This window comes from Anopheles funestus, chromosome 2RL (genome assembly GCF_943734845.2).
Source record: "Anopheles funestus chromosome 2RL, idAnoFuneDA-416_04, whole genome shotgun sequence".
Taxonomy (NCBI): domain Eukaryota; kingdom Metazoa; phylum Arthropoda; class Insecta; order Diptera; family Culicidae; genus Anopheles; species Anopheles funestus.
Genome location: NC_064598.1, coordinates 51,913,803 through 51,939,016, shown reverse-complemented (window position 1 = coordinate 51,939,016; position 25,214 = coordinate 51,913,803). Strand labels below are relative to the sequence as shown.

The 25,214-nt window shown below is 40.6% G+C and overlaps 1 protein-coding gene across 2 annotated transcripts; it reads right to left on the bottom strand.

Moving 5' to 3' along the window:
• Positions 1-1,745: 1,745 nt before the first annotated feature.
• LOC125762921 (GATA zinc finger domain-containing protein 10-like) lies at positions 1,746-24,317 on the bottom strand. Of its 2 annotated transcripts, XM_049425551.1 has the most exons (3): positions 23,055-24,317; positions 5,607-6,981; positions 1,746-5,166 (listed from the first exon to the last, which is right to left on the bottom strand). In XM_049425551.1, exons 2-3 carry the CDS (start codon positions 6,298-6,300, stop codon positions 5,150-5,152), a joined length of 711 nt encoding a protein of 236 aa, XP_049281508.1. In that variant the 5' UTR covers positions 6,301-6,981; positions 23,055-24,317; the 3' UTR covers positions 1,746-5,149. The 2 variants fall into 2 exon arrangements, with proteins under 2 accessions (XP_049281508.1, XP_049281507.1); XM_049425550.1 differs by having other exon boundaries at positions 1,749-6,981; positions 23,055-24,184.
• Positions 24,318-25,214: the final 897 nt, after the last annotated feature.

Below are 25,214 nucleotides of genomic sequence, written 5' to 3'. Positions count from 1 at the left end.
GCGCATCTTACCCCGTCACTCCATGCTTAGCAATCGTCGCGTTTGCGAACCCGACAAAAGTAGCTCAATTTTTCAAAATAATTTTGCGATTCTGGCGCGACTTCAAGGTCGTTTAACTTTTTTCGTGCAAGGTTTGTTTATGTTTTTAGTCTGGTTTAATAAATTTATTGTTTTGATGAAGTCGATGTGAAAGGCAAATTTTTTAAGCCCAGTGACGATGTTTCAAAACCAAGGACCATCAACAAAGCTCGTTGTCGGATGCTGCTGACTACTGTGATACAAACAACGGCTGTTGCTAACAGTAGCGCAGATTTGTCTGTTTTGATTTCTTGTGTGTTTTTCGCTGGAAAATCTTGTCATATTTGTCAGGTAATAACTACGATTCCGACATAGCTTCCGAAACGGAACGAACACCTGTATGTAGTGGGTTATATTTATCTAGCAAGATGGCCAAACGCGTTGTTTATACCGACATTGTTGATGCAAGTTCAACATACCAGTAATAAATTCATTAACAATGCAGCAATTATTTGAGTAAAAAGAAACTTATTTTAACAAATTCGCTATTAAATACCTACATCAACTTAAAATTTTTGCCAAATTTCACAAAAAATGCTAAGGCTATAAGCCTTAGGAGATTTTCCTTTTTATTTAATAAAAGTTATAGAATTTTATATACTTATTTATTATTCCTTAATCTTTTTTTTATTTAGCCAGCAAAATCTAGCTATTCTGGCCGCCATTAGGGTCGTGGCGTCAAGTCGCGCTTCGAATAGCGATTTTACGCTGAACATACGCGTATTGCGACTTTTCGCAATTTTTTATGGATGGAGTTTGGCAAAATTTTCAGAATCGCGTTCGGGTTTTACTTTACACATAGTTCAGTGCAATAATTGTTTTCATACAATAATATTTATTTGCTTAGATTTTTGTGATGGTAGAACGGATGAATTCGTTTTTGCTAAGATACGTTAGTACGATTCCCAGTTATCAACTTGCTGTGTAAATTTACGATATATCAGAATGATTCAATTCGATCACATTTCTCTGCGCCTTACATATTTAACTTCTTAGCAGTAAACAGCACACAATGTTCTTACACAAATCTTAATTTTATCCGGATCTAGTTATTAACGTTGCTAATCAGATCAAACCAAATTACGGTATCACACTGATGGTTTTTGTTGTTTTTAAAAAATATGTCCATAAAAAGATTAAAACAACCTTTAGGAGAACACAATGTGTTTGATTCTATATACTACGCTAACATCCTTTTTTGGATATTTGTACACGGTGTTAATCGACTATAGCTTATTTTAATAAATGGATTAATTTTAGTTATCGTTTCCATATAAAGAAAATTTCTGCATCAATTATTACTAATAATTTTATTGGTTGAAATATTGAAAAATTATTTACAACAGTTGAATGATTTTGTAAGGTGACACGATTGTTATATTCACTTAACGGGTACTTAGTGTACTACAAAATCGCTTTGTATCCTTGTTCCGCCACATGCTGAAATCTTTGCGACTGTACTTCTACGTCGTTTTGTAACACGCGCTATTTTTTATTGTATGAATCACCGAAGATTGATCTTTACTTGTAATTTTAGTTGATCACATACATATGACATAACAAAATGAACACTTATCCTAAACACACATTTAAATTTCACAATTTTCGTAATATATCGTTGAATGTTGGGCGGAAAGCTGCAGGCCGGGACAAGTGCAATTTGACATAGAAAAACAGCAAATAATGCACCGGTCACGACCTACATCCGGAGCCCTAAGGTCTTTCTTCTTTTATTTCTGCTTCCTAAAAATCAATTTTTATTCATTTGTCGCTTTATTATTGGCTAAGCATTAATTTCAGTAATCTTGTTAAACCTTGTTATATGGAACAAATACTATTAATAAAAAGCAATTTTTTCATGCATATTTGGTACATCATACATGCGTGTTACATTAATTCTTTTCATTTAATTAACCTTTGCTCTTTTCTTTTTTACCCTTCACGAAACGAAACGAAAAGAAAATGTAAATTCCATCGACCATAAAACGTCCCAATAGTCTCGACTAATTCGAAATAGAAACAAAAACATTTGGTCACATATTTGGCACACACATACATGTTATGAAATTAAGCTGAGTAATTAAATAGAGCTAAGCGGACGGAAAACACGTATGGAAAATCGGACAGATGGAATGAGATCTTACGGCTATCAATAAAATGTTTTCACAGCATGATTTTTTTTCCAGAGTAAATTTTGAGCAAAAAAAAAGTTTTATAATCGGAGTGACGGATTCTTCCTCCCTCTTCCGTCTACCCATCTGAAGTTGGGAAGAAACCCGCGATCCACCATGTTATAATAGAGGAACGATCGTTTCTCATTTTGCCATCACACTTAACACAATAGGGGACCGCCACTCACAGTCCAAAAACTGCCAATAGGCGAAAGAAACAGTTACGTTAATGGTTTCATCCGGTTCGATCTTCATCGATCTGTTTTTCTTCGCGATCGACGATACGAATGACGGTGGCGTTGCTTTGTCTGTGCTATTTACTCTTCATTTTCTTTCTTTTTCTTCTCGTATGGTTTCGTCTCGTTTCGGGAAGGAAAAGGGAGAAGGCCAATAAATTTTAATAGAATATGTCAACATACATGCAATTTTAAATTAAATATATTAAAACAAAAATCCTGTCGCACTAGCTCATGCAATTTACGCATTTAGTAATCATTTTTGTACAATAATACTAACTTACTTTAGTTTTTATACACATAACAAAAATATTATGGTTGAAGATTGTTATTTGTAATTAAATTCTCGTACATCCAATTTAAATAATTAAAAAAAATCATTTTATCATTGGGCTCCGAATGTCGTCTACCTGCCACTCCCTCTCCATACTCCTTTCCTACACTTTATATCCGTATTCCCATAAGATAACAAGCCTTCAATTAATATCTTTACATTCGCCTACTTAAAAAATCATCTGCTGAGCTTGTTTATGAAAATCAATTTGAGCTTGGAAACATCTAATTTTCTCTGCAACAAATCACAATTGGAATAAAATAACAGATTCCCCTATACTCCATCTGGTATCATCGCTATTTTTGAACTATACTTTAGAGAATCCTAATATAAATGTATCCTTGTAATGGTAGGAAAAATGGAATTTTTCCTAGAGATTATAAACATATCATCTCATTGCACTATTATCAATATTTAAAATATATTCCGCTATTACACTGTTTTCCGTCTGTTCGGCAGAACTGGATAACGGAAGCAGAAAATAATGTTTAAAAAATAGCGCGCAACAGCACCAACAATAACCCATATCTCCTGTTACAATAAAAACGCATGCTAAAACAAATTCTAGAGCTCTGGCCCATGCGATAATAGAGAAGCAGCATATAAAATGCAAAATTCTTAGAAATCTCTTTAAACTTTTACAGGAACGCCAAGTGGATAGAAAGGGGCTGCAGCATGGGAGGGACATAATACCCACTCTTGCTGAAAAAGGCTTGGTCTAAGCCTACGGGGGTTAAATGGATGTCGAGGCTGGCCGGCGTGCGCTGTTGCATCAGTGGAGAGATATTTCCTTTTATTTCATTAACGGTGCTTTCTCACTGCACGATTTCGCTGAGTGTGTGCGCGCGTGCGTGTGTTTGAGCTAGGAGTCGGAAACTACGATGCCATGGCTTAACACGGAAGATGAGATGATGATGGTGGTAGTTGGTTTGCGCGGTTTCGGGTCAATCCACGGTGCCCTTTTACATTCATTTCCCCCCATATCCCGCTATTCAGTGGTCTCTCGCACACACAACTCTACGGTTGTGGTGAGAAAAGGAAACTGTTGGCTATCGCCGGGAGAATCGGGTTCGTTAGTGCGGATTGGCCCCACGACGGATCGGCGAAGGGTTCAATAGAGGTAATGATGCAATTGGAGTTCTCCGTCTTCGATCGCGCTCCAGATGAAGAACGGGAAAAGATAAAAAAAAGTCCATGTCTAGAGGCGTTTGATTTCCCAATCACGCACAGTTTCAAGATATCCTCGCTTGTCCACAAATGAACTTCTAAAAGAAAAAGAAAGGTGTGCTTCTTACCAGTAGTTACTGTAGTTAATCGCGAAGGAAATTCTTTACAAAAATGTTACAATTATCAAAATATATTTTGTAGATATCCCCTAACCAAACTATTTGATCTCCACCAGACCCACGAGAGAGAGGACCGACAATCTCGAACGCTATTGAAAAATCCAAACAGAACACATCGTGTATTGGCATCAAGAGCCAGAGTCATCGGAATTAGGTTTTGCAAAATAAGCTTATTCTCTTCCACAAGATCCATACGCGTACCACCCATACGACTTGCGGTTTTGTGGACCTCAAGAACTTATACTCTTTCTGTGTGAGTGTCTGCCTGTATCTGAAGAAGTTGCGCGAACGACAGGAAAGTCATCCAAAGCCCTTGAGCAGTAAAAGAACGTTAGGTGGTCGGCAAAAAAGGAACACTCACATTATGTTGTCCACTGATGATGGAGAGCATCTCAACAGGAGGAGGAGGAAATGATATTCCGTTAGAAGGGAAACCTTCGCTTCCTTACAAAGAGTACTTGCAATAATGGACAAGAATTCCCCTTAAGCATTCGTTAACCTGAACAAGGCACTTTTTATGATGCTGAAGAAACTAATATTTTCGATAGAGTACGTATGCACTCTCTAAACAAGACTTTTCGAGGAGGTGAAAGTTGATCAATCAAATATTGCAATCGTTCTTTAAGTCCTCTAGCAGCTTTGGTTCTTTTTTAAGTGTTAGACAAAAATAGTTACGCAATTAGTTCTATTCGTTGATGCGGATTATTTAGCAGATGAGCAAATTGTTAATTGTTATGAACTTTGTCAAAAAACATTTGACATGCTGGAAGAAAATAAGTAGAATAGTTATCCTTACCGTAGATCAAAAAGGTTTTTTTCCCTTGATCTGCCGCACATGATATGTTCCTCCAACGTATATTAACAACTCCTTCTCCTGGATGGAAATCAGTCCTCTCTGCACAACTACAGCGGCAATCAAAAGTCTCATCCTTCCTTCCTGCCTTCCTCCAGTTGTTGATGATAGTGCGAGTCCAATCCTGATAGCTAACACGCCACACACTCTGGAAAATTTCTTGTGCTCCCAGGATTATATACCACCACCAAACAAACTAAAAAAGCTAAATAATTGTCCTTCTCTACTATCAACCAAGCATTGACATCCAACTTGTCTGCCTCGATCGGAAGAGTTTCGATGTCAAGTGGTAACAGATATTAGCGAGGAGGACATCAAACGCGTTCGCTTGCGATTTTATTCGGTGAGACTGGTACTAAATATCTCTGCACAACACTAAACGGAGCACACTAGACAAGTTTTCTCTTACCAACATATATCCAACTCGTCTGTGCAAGTGAAATGTTGTAGAGCTGGAGAGTGCTCTGTTCTTGATGTGCTGGGAGAATTATGAACATAAGCCGCATCTCAACCGAAATCCGATATAAATACTACTCCTATCCCGTGGCATTCGTCAACCGAAACACTCTACCAATACCACACACATACCGTTTCCGTTGGGATCGTTCATGGACGATGCGTGCGACATGGAAGACGGTGCTTGTTGAATTTGAGATCCCGCACTCGAGGATGCAACTCCCATCTGCTGTTCCATTTGTTGCTGCTGTTGCTGTTGGTGGGCCTGTTGTTGTTGCTGCTGTTGCTGCTGCTGTTGGTGTTGCTGTAATGATGATGCGTGATGCAAATGTTGCCCTCCGCCAATTATCAAACCACCGAGCGACCCCGATCCGGGTGGAGGAGCCAATGACGTTACGACGGTCGATTGTTGAGAAGGTGGTGGTGGTCCTTGCTGTTGCTGCTGCTGCTGCTGCAAGGAACCGGGTGTTCCTGGTGGCGGTGGTCCCAAATTGGACACATGGTGCAGCGCCGAATGATGGTGTGCCTCGAGTGGTACCGGCTGGAGCGTGATGAGTGAAGCTGGCGGCAGCTGATGTGCAACATGTGCCGCCGGTTTGCCGTAGGATGGATGCATGATCAGGTTGTTATTCTCGGTAAGATGATGGCCGGTTACGACCGGATAGCTCATGGTGTAACCACCGCTCGAAGAAACGGCAGTGCTGTACGACGATGCGGCCACATTTAGAAGGTGTTGCGTTTGTGCGTCCTGTTGCAGTTGCTGTTGAGTGACCACATCCGAGGACTGGTGCGACTGTTGCTGCTGATGTTGGCTTGTTGGAAGCATTTTGGGAGTGTCGATCGAATTGCGTGCAACGAGAATCTTTCACAACTTTGCCAATGAGCTTTTCGCAGTTATTTCAGGCTTTCCACTAATGTCTTGGGGATTTTTCTGCTCGTATTATTAGTGTATTACGTTTCAAATGAGTACTCTTCTTCTATGCTACCTACTTCGTTCTTATCCTTTATTGCTGTTGATAATCTTTCAAGATTTTATTCTAATATTTGGTTGTATGAGATGAATATCAAATGGATGTATCTATTTGTAAGCTGCACTCGTTCTTTTCTCTGTCACGGTTGGTCACCTTTTAAAGCAATTGAACCTATTCTCCCCTAAACTAAAGACGGATGGTTAATATTTTTGGTTTGGAAATCAAGAAAAGTGACAATCAACCAACGACCGGGCAGGACGTATGATAAATGAAAGTTTTCAATTATTACAATACGTTACTGTATAAATATCTACCTGATGATATACTAATGTTGAGAAACTTTGCAGGCATCAATTGAATTGTACAACAAAAATGGTTTTAGTCTGATTTAAATACACATAAATATACCTTAACATCGACAAATTAAACTTTAACCTATCTGCTCTGTTTGTGTTTCGAAATATTGCTTACTGAAGGAGTATCGTTCGATTCAAGGGGCTTATCACTATGTTTCTTAGACAAATGATTGCGTTGATCTGTAATTTAAAAAAAGAAAAGTAAGAAAACATTAGTTAATTATTCAACACTACTAAAATATTCTAATCTTTCCATATAAAGGACGAATTTCGATAGCTAATACCATCATACTTTCTCTCCCCACACTTATATCCCCCAGAAGGCCACCAACACACCGGGGCCCGAAAAAAGTTTGCATTCAGGAAAACAAGCCCAGGGCACACACATTGCAGCAGCAAACCTGTTTGGAATTTAACCAGCACCGTGTTTTTTACAGCCTCTCTTTACGACATACAACACACCACAGGCGTAACTCAATTTGTTCGTGGTCCTAACGAAAATCCGCATCTCGCGCGCGCTGGTTTGCTGCTGTCTGCTGGAGGCTCTGGAATACACTTCACACATGCGTGTGCAACACAACAAGCGGAACTGTTATGGGACAACACACACAGTAGTGGTGGCATTTCAACAGCAAGATAGTCAGGCAAAAGCAAGTACAGCTTTTCACTCTAGCGCGTTCAACTAACCTGTTTTGCTTCCCACAAATGCGTGAGGATCGTTCGCCTCCAAAACTAAGGAGTTGCGAAGGCAAAATTCACCAAATATCTCAAAAACAAAAACAGTCGTGCGGAATGACAAAGAAACCTTAATATCGCTGCAACCGAGAACTATTTCTTATGGACAGAAAGGTAAAAAGGGTTTTTCTCTTCACCGTTGGGAAATGTTTCAGTCCATTTTTTCAACAACAGTTACATGAAGGACCTTCGTCACTTCATCCTTCAAGGATATTACTACTTTGGAGATCTAAAAGCGAAATATACATCTTGCAAGTGTGAAAATGAGACAGTGACACACAAAATAAAGAATATCGCCGCGACGCCCAGTAGTAGATATCGTTGCCGCACTTATTATGGACGAAGAAAATAATTCACTCTTTTCACAGCTACTGCGAGCTGCTGGAAACTCCAGAGACTGTGAGCTGCTACTAGAGTCAGCAATGGAAAAGATAAAATATGTTGCACACTATTTATTGTCACACAGCAGCTGTGTGTTGCGCAATTTCCTTTTGCTTCCATTTATGTCTCTAATGATCGATCGATGTACGATCAGCTCGGGAAGATAATCGCGTTGCACGCATACGTATGTGAACAGGAGCACCCAGAAGTAGTTCATGATGTAATGGATAAAACCGGAATAGATTCGATTGAGGCACAGTTTTATTTTTTCTTCAGTAGTCCAAGCGTGTTACCAGTGTAGACGCAGTCCAAAGGATGTATATATTGCGCAAGTGGATAACTTCCACTTTGCCTCATTTACACGGGTAGTTCATTGACCTTTACCACCCAAAGCGCATCATGTGATGAAGGACCAAAACGGTAAGGGCAATAATCGCGAAGCCTCCTGAAGAGCGGTAGACAAGTAAAATGAGTTTGCAACATTCGCGTACCAACTCCAAAACGAACCAAGATTCAAGGGCAAGAAGACGCACACACAGGCCATTTTGGTGGCTTACAGTTTTTATATGTATCCCCAAGTGCGATTGGAAATGGGAAACAAAAACTATCACCAGAAAGAAAGAGATAGCACTCCAGAGGTCGTAATTTTACTGCCTTCCTTACGTAAGAGTACTCGTAATGAAGGTGAAGGAAGAATGTACTTCTCCCCAAAGAAAGGAAATTCTTCAGCAGCAACGATTGTGCTGTGTGCGGTGTACGGCTAGCACAGAGAACATCACCAACAACCATACACAGAACAAGTAGAGTTCATTCATTTTGTGTGAGAAAACGATACTAACTTCCTCGAGCACATACATATACTGCAGCATCCCCAGTACCGAAAATTAAAACAGGACCAGAAAGTAGCTTCCCATACAATAATGCGCTCCCCCTTCCTCTCATAAACGACGTCTGGAAGGGGAATGGACGGTCGCGTTCTGCCTTCGTGCACATGAAGGGACGACAAAAACAAGGGTGTATGATGTGCCGATGCATTTTACATGCTTCTGCTACGGGGGATGCATTTTCCACTTCATCTCTATCCTTCCATATTGAGGGGGGAAGATGTTTGTTACAGAAAACAGGTTTCCACAAAAATGTGTATGTCAACCGTGCATATGTTGTGCGGATAACTTGTCATTCCGTCTGCCTCTCTAGCTGATCCCCATCATTTTGTGAAGCAAAAGATCGGGACAGTTGCGTTCTCTGGGGTTGCTACTTTGTAATGGAAATGAGGAAAGAATTTTGCGCCCCAAAATGCGAATCGTTTCATTGACAAATTAACCTCAGAAATGGTGTTTTTGTATCGATCACATTATGCGCTCTGTACACTTCGCGTGCACTTATTGTGCCAATCATTAAACCGATGATCATGAACTTCCACGCAACTGATGGTGTCATTGACCGAATCTCGTCGGCTAAGCAATTCGCGACATAGTTTCATTCACCTCGAACTTCACATTTCCATCCGATGTTTGCCACCCACCACAAAAAGGTAGATCTCTCTTAGTGAAACGCTGTTGCTATGGGGGGCCCTCGGAGGACCAGCAGCGATAGGATCACTTCTAATAATCTTTTTACCTGCGGGAAGTATAGGATAGTTCTCGTTTCTATTTCTACAAAATATTGCCGAGCGCGAAAGAACAGTGCTAAAGTTCAACAACGTGTGGCAGAGAGCCGTGCCTCCACCAGGGCAGATTTGTTTAGCAGAATTGACTCCAGAGCACGGTACAATTCCTACTACTTCTTTGTTTGTAGCCCACAAATGCACAGAGAGAAGAACTGCTTTTATTCTGCCTTATTTTCAACCACGGCCATTTTCGTTGCCGGTGGTGTAGTTTCTGCTCCAGTGAACATCGCCATAGACACTTTACCGGACATTGTTCCTAACTGCAAGTAGCGATCATCCTACGTTTCTCGCTCCTTCACACAGTTTCTGGTGGCACGGAATAGATATTCACGGTCTACCACCACTAACTCTCTCTCTCTCTCTCGCTCTCTTCATCCTAGATTTCTGGTTCGCCCTCCTCCCATTGCAATGCTATTCCGTGGCAAAGAACTTTGCGGAGCGTGGTCTGCTCCACCATCATCATAAATAATTCCAGCGTCATGAAATCGGTATTACACACCCGGCGGCCTGGTAGAAAATCCCCCACACATTATACAACAACATTTCTCCGTGGCTTTTGCTTAATGCAACTTTTTAGTCTCACAAAGTAACTTCTCTTTGGATCGCGGGACTCGCGTGTGCTTTCCAATACACTTCATCGCATCACCTCTGGGGGGCGCGTGCGCTCGTTCTGGAATAAACAATTCCGATCGTAAGTTTATCGAACGAACTGCACCACACAGCACTTCTTACAGAAAGAAATCTCCCGCTAAAAGCTCACTGTATATCTCTCTCCCCCTTTCTCACATAGTGAAGATCGTTCAGCGTGTACACAGCAGCCAACACAAGGCAATATCCTCTTGGTCGTCGATCGCGTAGCAATACATTTTATACGTCCGTGGGCAAATTCCAACCAAAGCAATGATCATTAATCGCTACAGAACGGTATGCGAAGTAAATACCATGAAATCCAACATTTTATTCAGCTCGAAGTGTATTAACCAAACAACATTGCCCCGATATTAGTGTTCAGCGTGTACTCTTCGAGCTTAATGTAATATAACACAGCATTCTACCAAAAAACAATAACTGATTGTGTATATGAAAGAAGGATAGAAGAATTCGACAAACGATCATTTTCAATAACTTCCCTGTAACTGGAGATCCAGCATGAAATCGTTCCTTCGGGCTTTAATTATTGTACACAGGCGCTGGAAGGCCTGTACTGCTGGCGAAGTCTCTCTCCTGATTGTATAACAAATGTACGAAGAACAATCACGACACACTGTTGTGTTGCTGCTGCTGCTGCTGTTCGTTCATAGTTTAATCTTCGCGGACGGAAAACTTGCTTGCACAGCAGCATTTGTCGTTACCCACCACAACTCTCTCGAACTCCTCCATCTCAACTCCATCGGTTCCTGCGCCAGAAACGTGACTCCGTCAGCAGTTTTTAGTTTATATGCCGCCCCTTGGAAATGCGTCACTATCTTCCTGCCTCTTTCTCCGCAACGTCAACAGATTTCCGTTGATCGTCGTCGGATGCATGAATCTCGATCATTGGCCAAAGCATTGGTGTATAAAGCAAAGAACTTATCGCTCTCTTCCTCACCCCCCTCTTCTGTAGCTCGTTTTGCCCACCAGGAAGCTTCGACTTTCTTCAAACTAGCGCGCGCAAACGCGGTTTAAATCCACGGATTTTCACCACTAAAGAAGAAGAGCCACACTTCTTGGCTTAGGGCACACACACCACCGGTATTTCTCCTTGAGTTGGTTAAACCGGATTTAACGGGTTCGTGTGCCGCAACGAGAACACGCGCCTTTCAACATCACAGGTTGAATCCATCCCGGCGATTGCCACACTTCACAGGGTTCTCCACCTTTTTACCTCCAGCGCACTTGAGACATTTAGACCTAGGTGGGGCGGATTTGGGAGAAGCCACTAAGTGTTCTCGAGCAAACCGTTACACAAATACCGATCAGAAGAAAATCGCCTTCGACTACCCTTTGGAAAGGAAATGAACAGATGCCGCGCGCGCCTGCAAAAGTTTAGAACTTCTAGTCCTTGTCAGCAATATGAAACTCTTTGGAGAAATGATAATGTTGTTTTGGAAGTACATTCTGTATATTTGCAGCTTAGACTTGCCGATAAATTCCGACAGTTGCTGAACCAGCTACTATTATCTCTCGAATGTATGTATGTACGTGATGATCCACAGGTCTTTAAGGAACGATCTGATAGAATGTGTGACCATAAACCTCTCCCAAAATAAATTTTAAGTTCCCAAACATTCCCTCAATCAGCTGTTCGCTTCGTATTACTGTGTCCTAGGAAGCTCATTTTACGACACTTGTTTCCAGAGTATCGGGAAGGTGGCTATGGCTAAGCCTTAGAAATATTAAACCCAAGATGTTATGAATGAGTGTCCCATTCGTAATGGTTTTAAAGATAGTATCACAGGAATATTTCCTACGAAAGAAAACTGATGCGGAAGAATGTATGTAGGACGAACCTCTTACCGTGAAGGGTTCAGGACGTTCCCATATACGTCAAAAACACGAGATTGAAGTATCCACACGCATTTATTAAGCTGTGCAATACTCAGTTTGCAAGCGCGGTCTTCCCAAAAACAAAAGTACCGTTTCCACACATTTATTTATTTGGTACAACTCATTCGACAAATGTTTGACACATGTTGTGTGCGCGCATCTGTCGAGAAATGCAGGGCTGTTACAGAAGTCTCTATTTTAAAACCGCGAAATCCGCGCCAACCCATTTGAAATCCGCGCCAGATTTTCAAATCCGCGCCAATATGAAAGTAACCCTTAGAATTATTGAATCAAGGTATTGATAATGAAAAAAACGTACTCAGTTTATTTTTTCCCGATGTTGGAACATTTGAAACAAAATGTAGTTAATTAACCCTCTATGATGATTAATTGAATAACCGCTTTGCCTATGATGCAACAAATTGTTAAGTCTTCTTCTTCTTGGCTTAACGACCTTACAGGCCACGCCGGCCATTTCTGGCTTACTAGACTTATTTTACCACGTAGCCGGATAGTCAGTCCTTCCTACGGGGGGACGGTCCGGATTGTTAAGTCTACACCTTGTATTTCCCAGGGAGACATTGCCCAAACGACCTGTCACAAGCAGGAGAAAAGAAGGATAAAAACAAGAAGTTTGGAAAAATGCATAAAAATCGTAGGCAACGCCTGCGTAGACAAATAAATATCTTTTTTTGCCACCTGCGAGCCACGTCTGCTAATCGGTGTTCAGCAAAAAACAGTCTTATTAGTTAGCAAATTTCCGAAAAACGAAATTCTAGAATTCTAGAAATTTCTAGAATCCACAAAGTTAATAAAAACAAAATTTGGTAAAAGTTCATCATTACGTACTATGCAAAACTAATAGTTATTCCATATTCTGTGCCTGGCACTACCAATATGCTGGAATTTTATGAAGTCTGATTCAATAGCTTAGTTCAATGTTAAAAAAAATACTCAGTGAAAAGATTGCTACACACTATAAACAAAGAATTAAAAATTCGTAAATTCGTTTCATCCTGCTGCTTCTCCGTAGGAATGAAATTCTTCAATCCACAAAACTACCAAAAAATCCGCACGCTTTCTCGCTTTATTTGTTTGAAATCATATGTGGCAGAGCGAGAAGTATGACACACTCAACCATATTGGAAAATTTCAGTGCGAAACTTTTTTGTGAGTGGCAAAGATGAAAATAGGTGTTCAAAACATTTAATCATTTTTTGCGTCGTATGTCCTATAAACAAAATGAGTATGCTTTCCCATTACGTCCACTACATTCAGAATTGATAAAATGGGCAATTTTTCTATTTTGATTACGAGTAGATTGGATGAGAAGTAAAAATAATGACGATTTTAGACGTTATTTTGTACATTTACGCAAAATCCGCGCCGATAAAGGGTAAAAACGCGCGAAATCCGCGCGAAACGCAAAATCCGCGCCAAACGCAAAATACGCGCTAGCTGTAACAGCCCTGGAAATGAAGAAACAAGTTAAACGGCAAATCACCAGATACTTTTTCTTCTCCTGAAGGTACAGCACATCAAGCAACGAAAAAAAAGGTCAACGCTTCGAAGCACCCAGAAACCTTGACAGTGAGAAGGCGGCTATACAGACTGACGGTGTTGTAATGGACCGTCGTCGTCGTCGTCGTGGCTTGAAGACTGGAAAAGATGACTAGAAAAGTATCGCGCGCGCACGTATTGCTTTCCGCGCACAGTTTTTGACGGTGAATGTATAATGCCTACGATGGTGTGTGTGAGTGTGTCCAACGATCGTTAGTAGATGTTTCCTTCTTCCTGCATTGTTTGGCTTGTGTGTCTCGCGGTACTTGATGGAACACAACACCATTGTATGCGGCGGCGAGAGCTTCGGCCTTAGGTAAGGTTAAGGCCAAAACGATCGGATAATGGTGAATGTACAAGGGGTGAATTGGTACAGCGACGTAGCCACCGGCCCCCACCAACAACGCACAATCCTTCCAACAATTCATACAATCACATAATTCTGTATCAAAATTGGGTGGTGATCAAGAGGGTGGGCCGCGCGCGAAGTTGTAGACATAATAATGTTCAGCAGAATTATTCGCACCATCCAGGCTACGTTACAACAGGCAACCAACGTGTGTATTGTCGTGATTGTTGCATGAATCATTGGCCAGGTAAGATCGACTTCAACAGCAAGTGATCTGGAAATAATGTATTAAAACAATACACCTAATGCTTAACATTTAAATTGCTTGTTCCCATCAATCCGAAACAACAATCAATACAGAACAGGAACGAATTCTATTTCCAATGGGTGGCGGATACCGCTATGTAACCTCTTCCAAAGCCCATTGGAAAGAGCCAGTCAAAAGTGATTAACCTCTAACGGAACGCACGACGGATGAATCTGTGCTTTCCTCATTCAATGAGTTCCTCTGTTGATGTGTAAGCACATTCTCGCGCGATCGTCTCTTCTCTCGATCGATAGTGTGGTCTCTTCTGTCTTTCGGCGTGACACACCTCGGCGTCCCTTTAAGGATTTATTAATGTATTTTAGTTTAAAGAACATCATCGCGCTATTATTTGCGATCTTGAGTGAGCGATCTTAAAATAGATCATTTAATTATGAACAGTTTTTATTTCTTCATTTGAGATAAAAATGCGCTCAAGTTTGACAGCAATTCTATTACGAACAAATAGAAAAATTATAAAACATGCAAATGATTGACTCTAATACCGTACAGATTTTTGCTTACACATATTCGTAGAGGATGTTTCCATTTGATGTGTAAAGAGCCTTTTACTCTATCGCAAGCAATTTACATCTATTTATTGTTAGCTCATGATGATGATGATGGTGGTTAATCTTGATCAAATTAACAATTGCTGATTAATGTTCGATTCTTCAGATCTATTTGTGTGTGTGTTTCTGTTGGTAAGGTGTTCTTTGACCACCACCACCTCTTCCACAGTCAGAGTTTCTCCATTCCTCCAACTCCTTATCTCGATGAATAACAACCGATGTGACGGGGGAAAACGGTTCTATGCTATCCCATTAGGATAGATTTTTTCCTATTGATGCACATTTGCCACTTCTCCTGTCAGTTCTTCTGAATAGTTCCGCGCGGTTCACTTGCTTGGATTGTCAACAGATGATGATTTGTGCTCACGTCATTTTGCGCGCTGTCCTCGCAGTACACATACCCGTCACCACAGTGTTCGATTGATGGAGTTACGATGAGTAACGATGGCAAGAAACGAATCGTCTGTTGATGATGAATAGTACCCTACTATAGCGCTTAGAGAGGCTTGCCGCTGCTTGATGCGGAGATCTTTCACCATGCTCCACTTGTTGCTCGTCTTGCTAACAAATAGTTCAACGACCGTTTGACAGTACGTGGGTTCGTTCTTCTCTTCTCACAGTGTTAGTATGTACAGTTATTACCCGACTTGTATGTTACATTTGTATAATGAAGTTCTTCAAGAGTTCTGCGATTTTTGAGTTCAATAATAAATAAATGTCAATCAGAGAACTAACAATATTTCTTATCCAATTAAGAGCTAAACATTTCGATTTAGCGAAAAAAAAAAAACAAGCACACAAATTGATCAGGTGTATATCTCCTATTAGTGCATTATCACTTTCACTACATAAAATAAAATATGAGAAATTCTTCCACAAGATGTAAACAAACCTATCGGTTTGTTATTTTCACAAGGAGAAAATAGCTTCCATGCTTACCAGAAACTTGCATTTTCTGCTGTTGTTCACGATTCAAACTCGCTTTTCATAACTTTCCCAACCTTCAAAAGCTAGCTTTTCCTAAACAAAGACAAGGAAAGGAAAAGTCGGGAAAAGTTCTTCTCAACAGCACAAAAACACATTCGGGATTATGTAGGCACACCACACCTGTGTTACGATCTTTGCGCCACATTTTACTGAGCTACCACAAGAAAAAGAACATTTCCTCAATATCACCCGCCTTTACCAACATCTTCTGTACTTGATGCCTTGGATAGGACAAACAAGTCTCTCGTGAGCGAGACCAGTTGAAATATAATATTTTTTATTCACACGCTCAAAACAATAGCACAGAACTTCGGCTGGAGTTTCAGAAGCAAAACGCAAAAGATCATGGAAAACGACCAGACAGGAGGAGAATCTTGTGTCGTTTTCGTTTCCTTTCCGAATTACTCATGCGGACGTAGGGTTTAATGATGGGAATCTTTGAGACAAGAATTCAATGCCAACGAAAGAAAACGTTTTGTTAACGCCCGCAACTCATCTGCTGAAAGACACTTTTCCCTGATAGAAAACGAATGAGATGTTGTCGAATAATATTTTCAAAAAAATGATAGTATATAATAATTTAATTAACGAATTAAATATTACTAACCATTGATAGGACGCATATATTATGACGATCTGGTAGTTTCGCAGTTGTTGAGTGTCAGGCTCATCCACGAATAGGCCGGGACAAGTGCAATATTAGTCAGAAACACAACATTGCCCTTATCTCGGCCGACACGTAGACCTGATGTTACGAAAAGTTACCAAAACTAATACACCTCTTAATCAATAAAATATAAGTTGATAAATTGGGTTTACACTTTTTGCTTTGACAGTATACAATGTAAATTGAATTCCGAAGACGTATTCTACAGACCAAATTTTGTTACCCTTATTTATGAACTTTCAAAAATATGCAGCCTCTGTTGGCAAAAAAGCGATTTAAATTTGATCTTTCGACGACCGTCGCCAAGGTAAGTACCTGATCTTCAGGACCGGCATTTGCAAAAACAGGCTCTGCCAAGAACAAAATATTCAACTGGTTCTAAATGTGCTTTGCTGTCATCAAGACAAAGGCAGGGCTGTTACAGAAGTCTCTATTTTAAAACCGCGAAATCCGCGCCAACCCATTTGAAATCCGCGCCAGATTTTCAAATCCGCGCCAATACGAAAGTAACTCATAGAATTATTGAATCAAGGTATTGATAATGAAAAAACGTACTCAGTATTATAGAATAAAATGTATAGTTTTATTTTTACCCGATGTTGGAACATTCGAAACAAAATGTAGTTAATTAACCCTCTATGATGATTAATTGAATAACCGCTTTGCCTATGATGCAACAAATTGTTAAGTCTACACCTTGTATTTCCCAGGGAGACAATGCCACAACGACCTGTCACAAGCAGGAGAAAAGAAGGATAAAAATAAGAAGTTTGGAAAAAATGCATAAAAGTCGCAGGCAACGCCTGCGGAGATAAAAAAATATCTTTTTTTTGCCACCTGCGAGCCACGTCTGTTAATCAGTGTTCGGCAAAAAAAAATCTTATTAGTTAGCAAATTTCCGAAAAACGAAATTTTCTAACACTGCCAATTTCTAGAATCCACAAAGTTTTATTAACTTATTAACTTTTACCAAAATATTTGGTAAAAGTTCATCATTACGTACTATGCAAAACTAATAGTTATTCCATATTCTGTGCCTGGCACTACCAATATGCTGGAATTTCATGAAGCCTAATTCAATAGCTTAGTTCAATGTTAAAAAAAAATTTAAGAAAAAAATACTCACTGAAAAGGTTGCTACACACTATAATCATACAATTAAAAATTCGTAAATTCGTTTCATCCTGCTGCTTCTCCGTACGAATGAAATTCTTCAATCCACCAAACTATCAACAAATCCGCTACGCTTTCTCGCTTTATTTGCTTGAAATCATATGTGGCAGAGCGAGAAGTTGGCCAGAGCGAGAAGTATGACACACTCAATCATATTGGAAAATTTCAGCGCGAAACTTTTTTGTGAGTGGCAGAGATGAAAATAGGTGTTCAAAACATTTCATCATTTTTTGCATCGTATGTCTTACAAACAAAATGAGTATGCTTTCCCATTACGTCCACTACATTCAGAATTGATAAAATGGGCAATTTTTCGATTTTGATTATGAGGAGATTTGCTCTGAAGTAAAAATAATGACGATTTTAGACGTTATTTTGTACATTTACGCAAAATCCGCGCCGATAAAGGGTAAAAACGCGCGAAATCCGCGCGAAACGCAAAATCCGCGCCAAACGCAAAATACGCGCTAGCTGTAACAGCCCTGCAAAGGTCCAAGGTCCGTGCAGAAGCTGATGAATTGTAATTGGATACCTACATACCACCTCTTTTGAAGAGATTTGCGTTTGTAACTGGATACTGGCGTTCGTTGCTGTTTACCTAACCTCACCGCCATTGCAATGTGAGTATAACACATGCCGCGTTCATGGGAGATCCTCAGGATAGTGCATACTAATGGCACTTTGCACCGATCTATTCCACCCAAAAATCCTCCATCTCGAGATTGAATAATTTCCGGATGGCAGATTCATCATCTAAAATTTACGGCTCAATAATTAAATGATCAATTTCTGCCTATTATTTCTTCGCTTAATTTTCATTGCAGTGTCACACACGTGTGTCAACAAGGCAATAGCACAATCCTCTTCATCACCGAATATATGTGGGTGCTGTTGTAACGGTGATATTGACAAGAATTTTCTCTATCCCGAGAAATAACCAATTGGGGTCCATCGATTGTTTTTTATCCACACGCTCAAACAAAGGCGATCACCAGCGATTCGATCCTCAAAAAACAACAGGAAAAACGAAATCAACGCAACTCGACTATCTATCCCGGACTGGAACGTGTTACACGCGTCTTTTATAACGGGGTTCAGGTCAGCACCTTTTCTCACCCACTTCGAGAGTCTCCTTCTCCACCCCACCCAATCAACACTTTCGAGAAGAAGGAGCACACCTTTGATCGTGATGATGATGAGATGGCACACCACAAAACAGAATGAAACGAGGCGAAAGCATAAGTTCGGAAAGCAGTGTACAACGAAATAAAAAGTTTGGGGATAGAGTTCGACGACGACGACGACGACGACGATATTTGGAGTGCTCACGCGCAACCAAGGGATGCAGAGACTTGGTTTTTCGCGTTATTCAAGCATGGGTGCAGGATGGTTGGGGTGGTAAGGTTGTTGCAGAGCTCTGCGACATAAAGAAACACGCGCCCTCGTACGAGCACATTTTGCCGTTATGGCTAACAGTACCTTCGATTTTACAGCCAAAGTGGGCAAAGAGCGACCGAGAGTGGTCGGATGGTAGTACTATACGCGTCAGACAGCTATAGATCGGTTGGAAACACGGGCGGTACAAGATTTGGTCACGCCAGAATTGGATAAAATTCTGTTTGACGTTCCATTGAAGAGATATTTTTGCATTTAAATAAGCTTTTCCAGAAAACCAAAGATAAGGTGCTGCGAACTGTACGAAAACTTCTAATGTAATATGCTAGAACATAAAAATAATATCGTCTTGCTGACTGACTGAAACAGCTGATCGAAAGCAAAACATCTGGATACTTATTTACTTTGTTCAGAGGACCTGAAGCTAACCACGCGTTTTAAATAACAAAAAACAAACCCGTAGAAGAATTATAAATTCCCACGATGAAAACATTGAAGAGAAATAGAAATTGAGATAGAAATTCGAATATCATAAAATGTGTGCCACTGACGTTTTTCTCCCGCGCTGAAAGTTTCAATTTAACGTCCCCATTTGCTCCTCCTCTTCTTTGCCCATTTTCCTACGATGGAACAAACACGAGATTCTTAAGCTTCATTTCCCTCACTTATCATGACCATAAAGTTCACGGGTCGTCTTTTTTCTCGCTATGCTGTGAAAAGACAGAGAGACGATGGTAAAGAGTACCGTAAGCGATCGATTACGCGCGCGCGCGTTCCATTGCCATCGAAACAACAAGAGCCGGGAAACGGTTGGAGTTAGTTACGACACATCACGGATCACCACACACAACTCCAACTCCTCTTTCACTCTGTTCCTTACTCGTAATGCGTATTTGCCTACGCTTTCGATACCATGACAGCATCTACTACTGCACCACCCAGCTTCAACACCCAGAAGAGGCAAATATCCCGTTGACTGCCTGGTACGATCAACAGAATGGGGAGGAAGTGTATGAGAAAGAGACACAATCGGACAAAATACCCCGTGAAGATTGTTCTGTTCCTTAAATTGTTGAATCGATTCTGGAACGGAACAACTTCCATCACCTGAACCTGCGGGGCCGATCAGTGTTTGTTGGGGAGCCATAGGCGCGATGCTTTTTTCCTACAGCTGAGCGGAGCGCATTCTATGCGCGAAAGGAAACGAGAGTGTTGCGCGGCTAATAGTAGGTGTCTCATGCGTCTCTACACTTTTTGCTGCAATAAACTCAAAAGCAAACACACACACAGTTGTACAGACACACCGTTGTGTTCCGACCGATTCTCTCGCCTCGCGAGTTCGATGATCTTCGACAGAGATGAAAAACGGGACAAATCCGTATGGGCGTCCCACATCTCTGCCACATTTTCTTCCATCTTCTCAATCGTATCATCCGAGCACCGCTGTTAGCCAAAGGGGGTTGTGTTGTCACCTTCTTTCTCTCTCTCTTTCTCGCTTTTGGCCGATTTACATATTTACAGTTAATCGAAGAAAACCTTCGCTACACCTGGACAATCTCCTGGCACTTGGTTGCATTCACAAAACGGAACCGCACGCATAATGATCCCCGGAAGATCGTATGAAAAAACGGTAGTACGCTGAAGGTGAGTGTAAATTAAATCAGAATCTTAATTCCTCCACTGATCACACCAAAGACGTCCATATGCCTTTGGGTAACTACTTAAATGTGCGTTGAGGAATGTTATCGCGAAGTACACTTTCTCAACACAACGATGGTAAATAAATAATGCAAGATACTGACGGTAAACCAAAAGACAGCTGTTTGCTTCATGATCACAAGAAATGCGTTATAGGACCAATACAACCAACGGTTGACAAATATATCCAAGAACCAGTTAGTGTGGCAATTGACCAGCTGCTGGTTGTGGAAACACAAATCGATATCTCCACAGAGATAGCACACGCACTGGCAGCAGCTGATTATACAAATTCTAAGTTAATGCCATACTTAGGTGTGAAGCTATTTGAGGGACGTGTGGAACCATGTAGCTCACCCACATATTTTCGAAAATAGCCTACATATTGAAAAATGTTCTTAGAAAATCCTCGTTACGAAGATAAATCGTAACTAATTTTAAAATGTCAAACTTATAGCTTGAAAGAAAAAAATTACATTCGGGATGTTAAGCTCAGAGTACCATAACTAAGAGAAAAAATATAATTTCATAAACATCTAATTATACGAGCCAAATTCAAGCAAACGAACTCCGCGTGAAGAATATGTTTAATATGCATTTATCTTCTCTATCATTCCCCAATTCAGAAACGAATAAGCGAAAAGCACAACAAGAAGCGTTACGCTTCAGAAATCACGTACCACATATCCCTCGCTCTCTTTACTTGGGGGCTAAATACCGTGAGGCTAAGTTGTACCACACCTCAATTGCCATTCCCTCGGTACACAGTGTGGCACACACAAGCAAAATATACATTATTATTCCTGTTGGGGAAGAAACATTGTTTTCCTCCACATTTAACGATAAATCAGAACAATTCCAATGCTTCATTACTGGTCGTTGCTGAATTCCTATGGATTGATTTTTCCAAAAATTATTCGAAACCTGCTCATGTGCTATCGGTTTTACAAGAGCTAGTTGGGAATTAAAACAATACAAACAAATTACCAGTTGATACGGAAAGGAAGCCTTTTTCGAAGGAAACCTTACTTATTCTTCCAACCCCATCATTCTCAGTTCCAACTCTAAAGCAAAAGCAACAGGTAGTGGAATGGGTTTCAAACCACAGTGTGTGGTACCAATTCCGCTGGTTCCAATATAAAAGGCCCAACAAGATTGAGGGGAACAAGAAAAATAAAATGCCTTTAGACTTCCTGCGTAGACTTCCTGGAATTTTAAAGAGTATCACTATTCGCACTTCGATATTTTTTATTAATTCCTTACACCCCAGAAATTACAACATATTACTAATATATTGCTTGATCTTCCCAACATATTCCCTCACACGATCATCGATCACACATGAAATCGTTCTTTGCTATTTCCTAGAAGCCACAATACTTCCATCGTTAGAAAATTTGCTCTAAACCCAGCCTGTCGTTGGAAGTTAAATCGTTCACAGAAGGGTCTCCAGTGGAGGAAAAAGAATAATAAACCATCGAATTCTATTCTACGTTTGAGAATTATGCGCTCTTCCGAGAGCATACGCAGAAAAACAAGAATAAGTGAACGCACGGCCCAGCCAGAAAGAACATTTAAGCTGTGAGCATACTTTACATGGAACACCACACATCAAGGGGGTACGGAATGTGCCTGTGTGTATGTGTATGGGGTGGCGGTGGTCGAACCACACAACTCAAAAAATAAAAGAATGATTCAAAACCCGTCCCGGGCTGCGTTCCGTTCCGGTTCGACAATTTTTCACTTAAACTATACACACATCCCCAACGCCATTTCCACGATATTGCGTCGATCGGTCCCTCTCGCTCTCACTGTGTGTGGGGCTTCGCACACTAACTACTGGCTGCTGCTGCTGCTGTCGGCAGGGTAACAACGGAAGCGCACTGCCTACTAACTATGATCGGACGCCTTTTTCTGTTCGGAAACGGAGAGGGAAAATACCACACAGGCGGCAACGCTACGAATTCCTACTTTTTCGTAAGCTAAGCACGCATCTCTCGGGATATAAAGGACTACGAGTTATATCGTTGGGCTTCTGTAACAGTGCGCCATAAAAGTTTCACAAAGAAACAAATCGAAATACCTACGTAAACAAACGTATGATCGATTGGAACATAAAAATTGTTAAATAAAATTCCCAATACTTGAGAAGCATAAAAGTATGTCGACCTGAACACATCATTACTAACGAACGTACAAATATACAATAAAATAATGGAAAAATTAAAACTACTTACTCAGTCGGAATGGAGAGATGAATACAGCATTCGTACGCAACAGTTGGTTGAATTTCTCAAGTTTGTGACAACTTGAAATTTACGGCAGCTCACTCTTACAGCATTGAACACACTTCAGTTTACTATGCGTTGTAACACCCAGTCTTAAAAATCACATGGAATCGTGACACTTATCGAAAACACTCAGCTCAGAACTCAAGAATAGTTGCAAGCTTGACGAGAGTATCCGTTAACTAAACTGACTACTAAACCACTGTATCTAGCGCTAAGCACATTTCAATTCGACCTGCTTGGATTTCGATCTTAAAATGTCACAAAACATACAAAACAAAACTTCGGGGCTTAATTCGTGCGGTTTTATCACACTACACGCACCAACCAAACAATACCGCAATGCCGGCTGTTAATTAGTCTTCACCGAGAAGAAGAAATATGACTCACAGAGCTGTTCAAACACGATGATGTACAACATGATCTTCATCAAACATTGGCACGCAACAATGTCAGAACCAGACTTCCACAATGCCCACTTGTGGCACACCACGGGGAGAGAGGTTGAATATTCGCACTACGTTTATTCTTCACCAAATCGAGCAATCAACAATCTTCCCTTCCCATTAGCGCGTGGTGATGGTTCGTTTCGATCATCTGTCTTATGAAATGTGTTCACTTTTAGAACCGTTTTAAATTCGATCACCTCACTCCGTGTCACAACACTTCCACAACACCACACACTTAGGGCTCCACAGCAAAATCTCAACTCTTCAGTCAGGCAGGACCACCTACAAGAACACCATCCGACTCCGGCAACCGCTGAACTGAAAATGAACTTACTGCCCAAGTCCTACGATCATCCAGCGACAAACGGACTTTTTCGTAGCATGCTACGATCACACCACTACCAACGCAACCGGTCTTTCTGTCGCACTCGCGCTATCCTGTTCTCACGGTGCATAGAATGTATTACCTATCCCTCACACGCTCGCACGCACACACACACAGAAGCTGTTCACCAAATCGCACAACAGAACGATTCTTGTTCGCTCTTCTTCACACTCTGATTTCGTCGAATGCTTGCCGGTTTCCTAGAATCGTAAGACCGCTATACACACACGATGCATAATTGCAGGGTTCGCAGCACTTCGCTACTTATGCTGGTGATTTAGTTCAAATAACAATTTGTTGAATTATACCACTTTTAATATAATTTTACTTCCTCAATTATTTAAAAACCAGGATTAAATTTTGAAGCAGTATTAAGTAAAAGGAAAATTAATGAAAAAAAAATATTATTTTTTAATACCTAGTCCCAATACAAATAATCTTAATTTTTTCCCTACATGGTAAAATTTCTTTTTGACATTTTATTATTTGTTCTTTTTTTTGAAAATGTTATCTCAATTTCATACACCTGCGAACCCTTTATGTTCAGCGTGAACAATGGCACACACAACCACATTCAAAACCAACATCCCAACCGTTTTAACTTCCTTTAGCCCAAAACGCGCGCGTTTGTTCTTCTGTGTTGGCGACGGTTTCCTTTTCGTGCTACCCGGAAAGTTTCTTTTGTTTCCAACCCTTCCGAGCAGAGCGCGGCAGCATGCGGTTCCTGATATGCTTTCCCGCTTCTCTGCACGCGGTGTAGTTGGTTTTTCGGCTTGTCTCATGCGTATCGAAACGCGTAGCACCACTGACATCCAGTAGATTTTGTGTTGCACAAAACCCATACTAAAAATGGCGTTGCTTTACATCGTTGATTTGTAATGAAAAAAAAACACTCATACACGTTCATATTAAGAACATTTTCTTAAGAAATGCGTATAATTTGTATAAAAAAACTATGACAATAATTACCCGTATGGATATTTGTTAAAAAATGTCCGCATCGATGGTAAGGTAGACAAAAGTTTATGTAGTTTGTTTTGCTCATCAAAGTACAATTCGCAACAAAAAGGCACATGTTTTCAAACCCTTCTGAAAGTCTTCTCGCAATTCGAGACGATATTAAAACACACACACACACACGAACACACATTCGTACCCAAAACCGTGAAATCACCCCTAGCATAAACTCTGATGCCCGAAATCTGTAGCAAGGTGATCCTTCCGTGATCATCGCACGATCTGATTTCAGCTTACAGTTCTCTCTAAAGAGAAAAA

Bases quoted from the DNA above. Each gene is read 5' to 3' on its own strand.
- LOC125762921 (XM_049425550.1), bottom strand. From the start codon at position 6,300: ATGCTTCCAACAAGCCAACATCAGCAGCAACAGTCGCACCAGTCCTCG.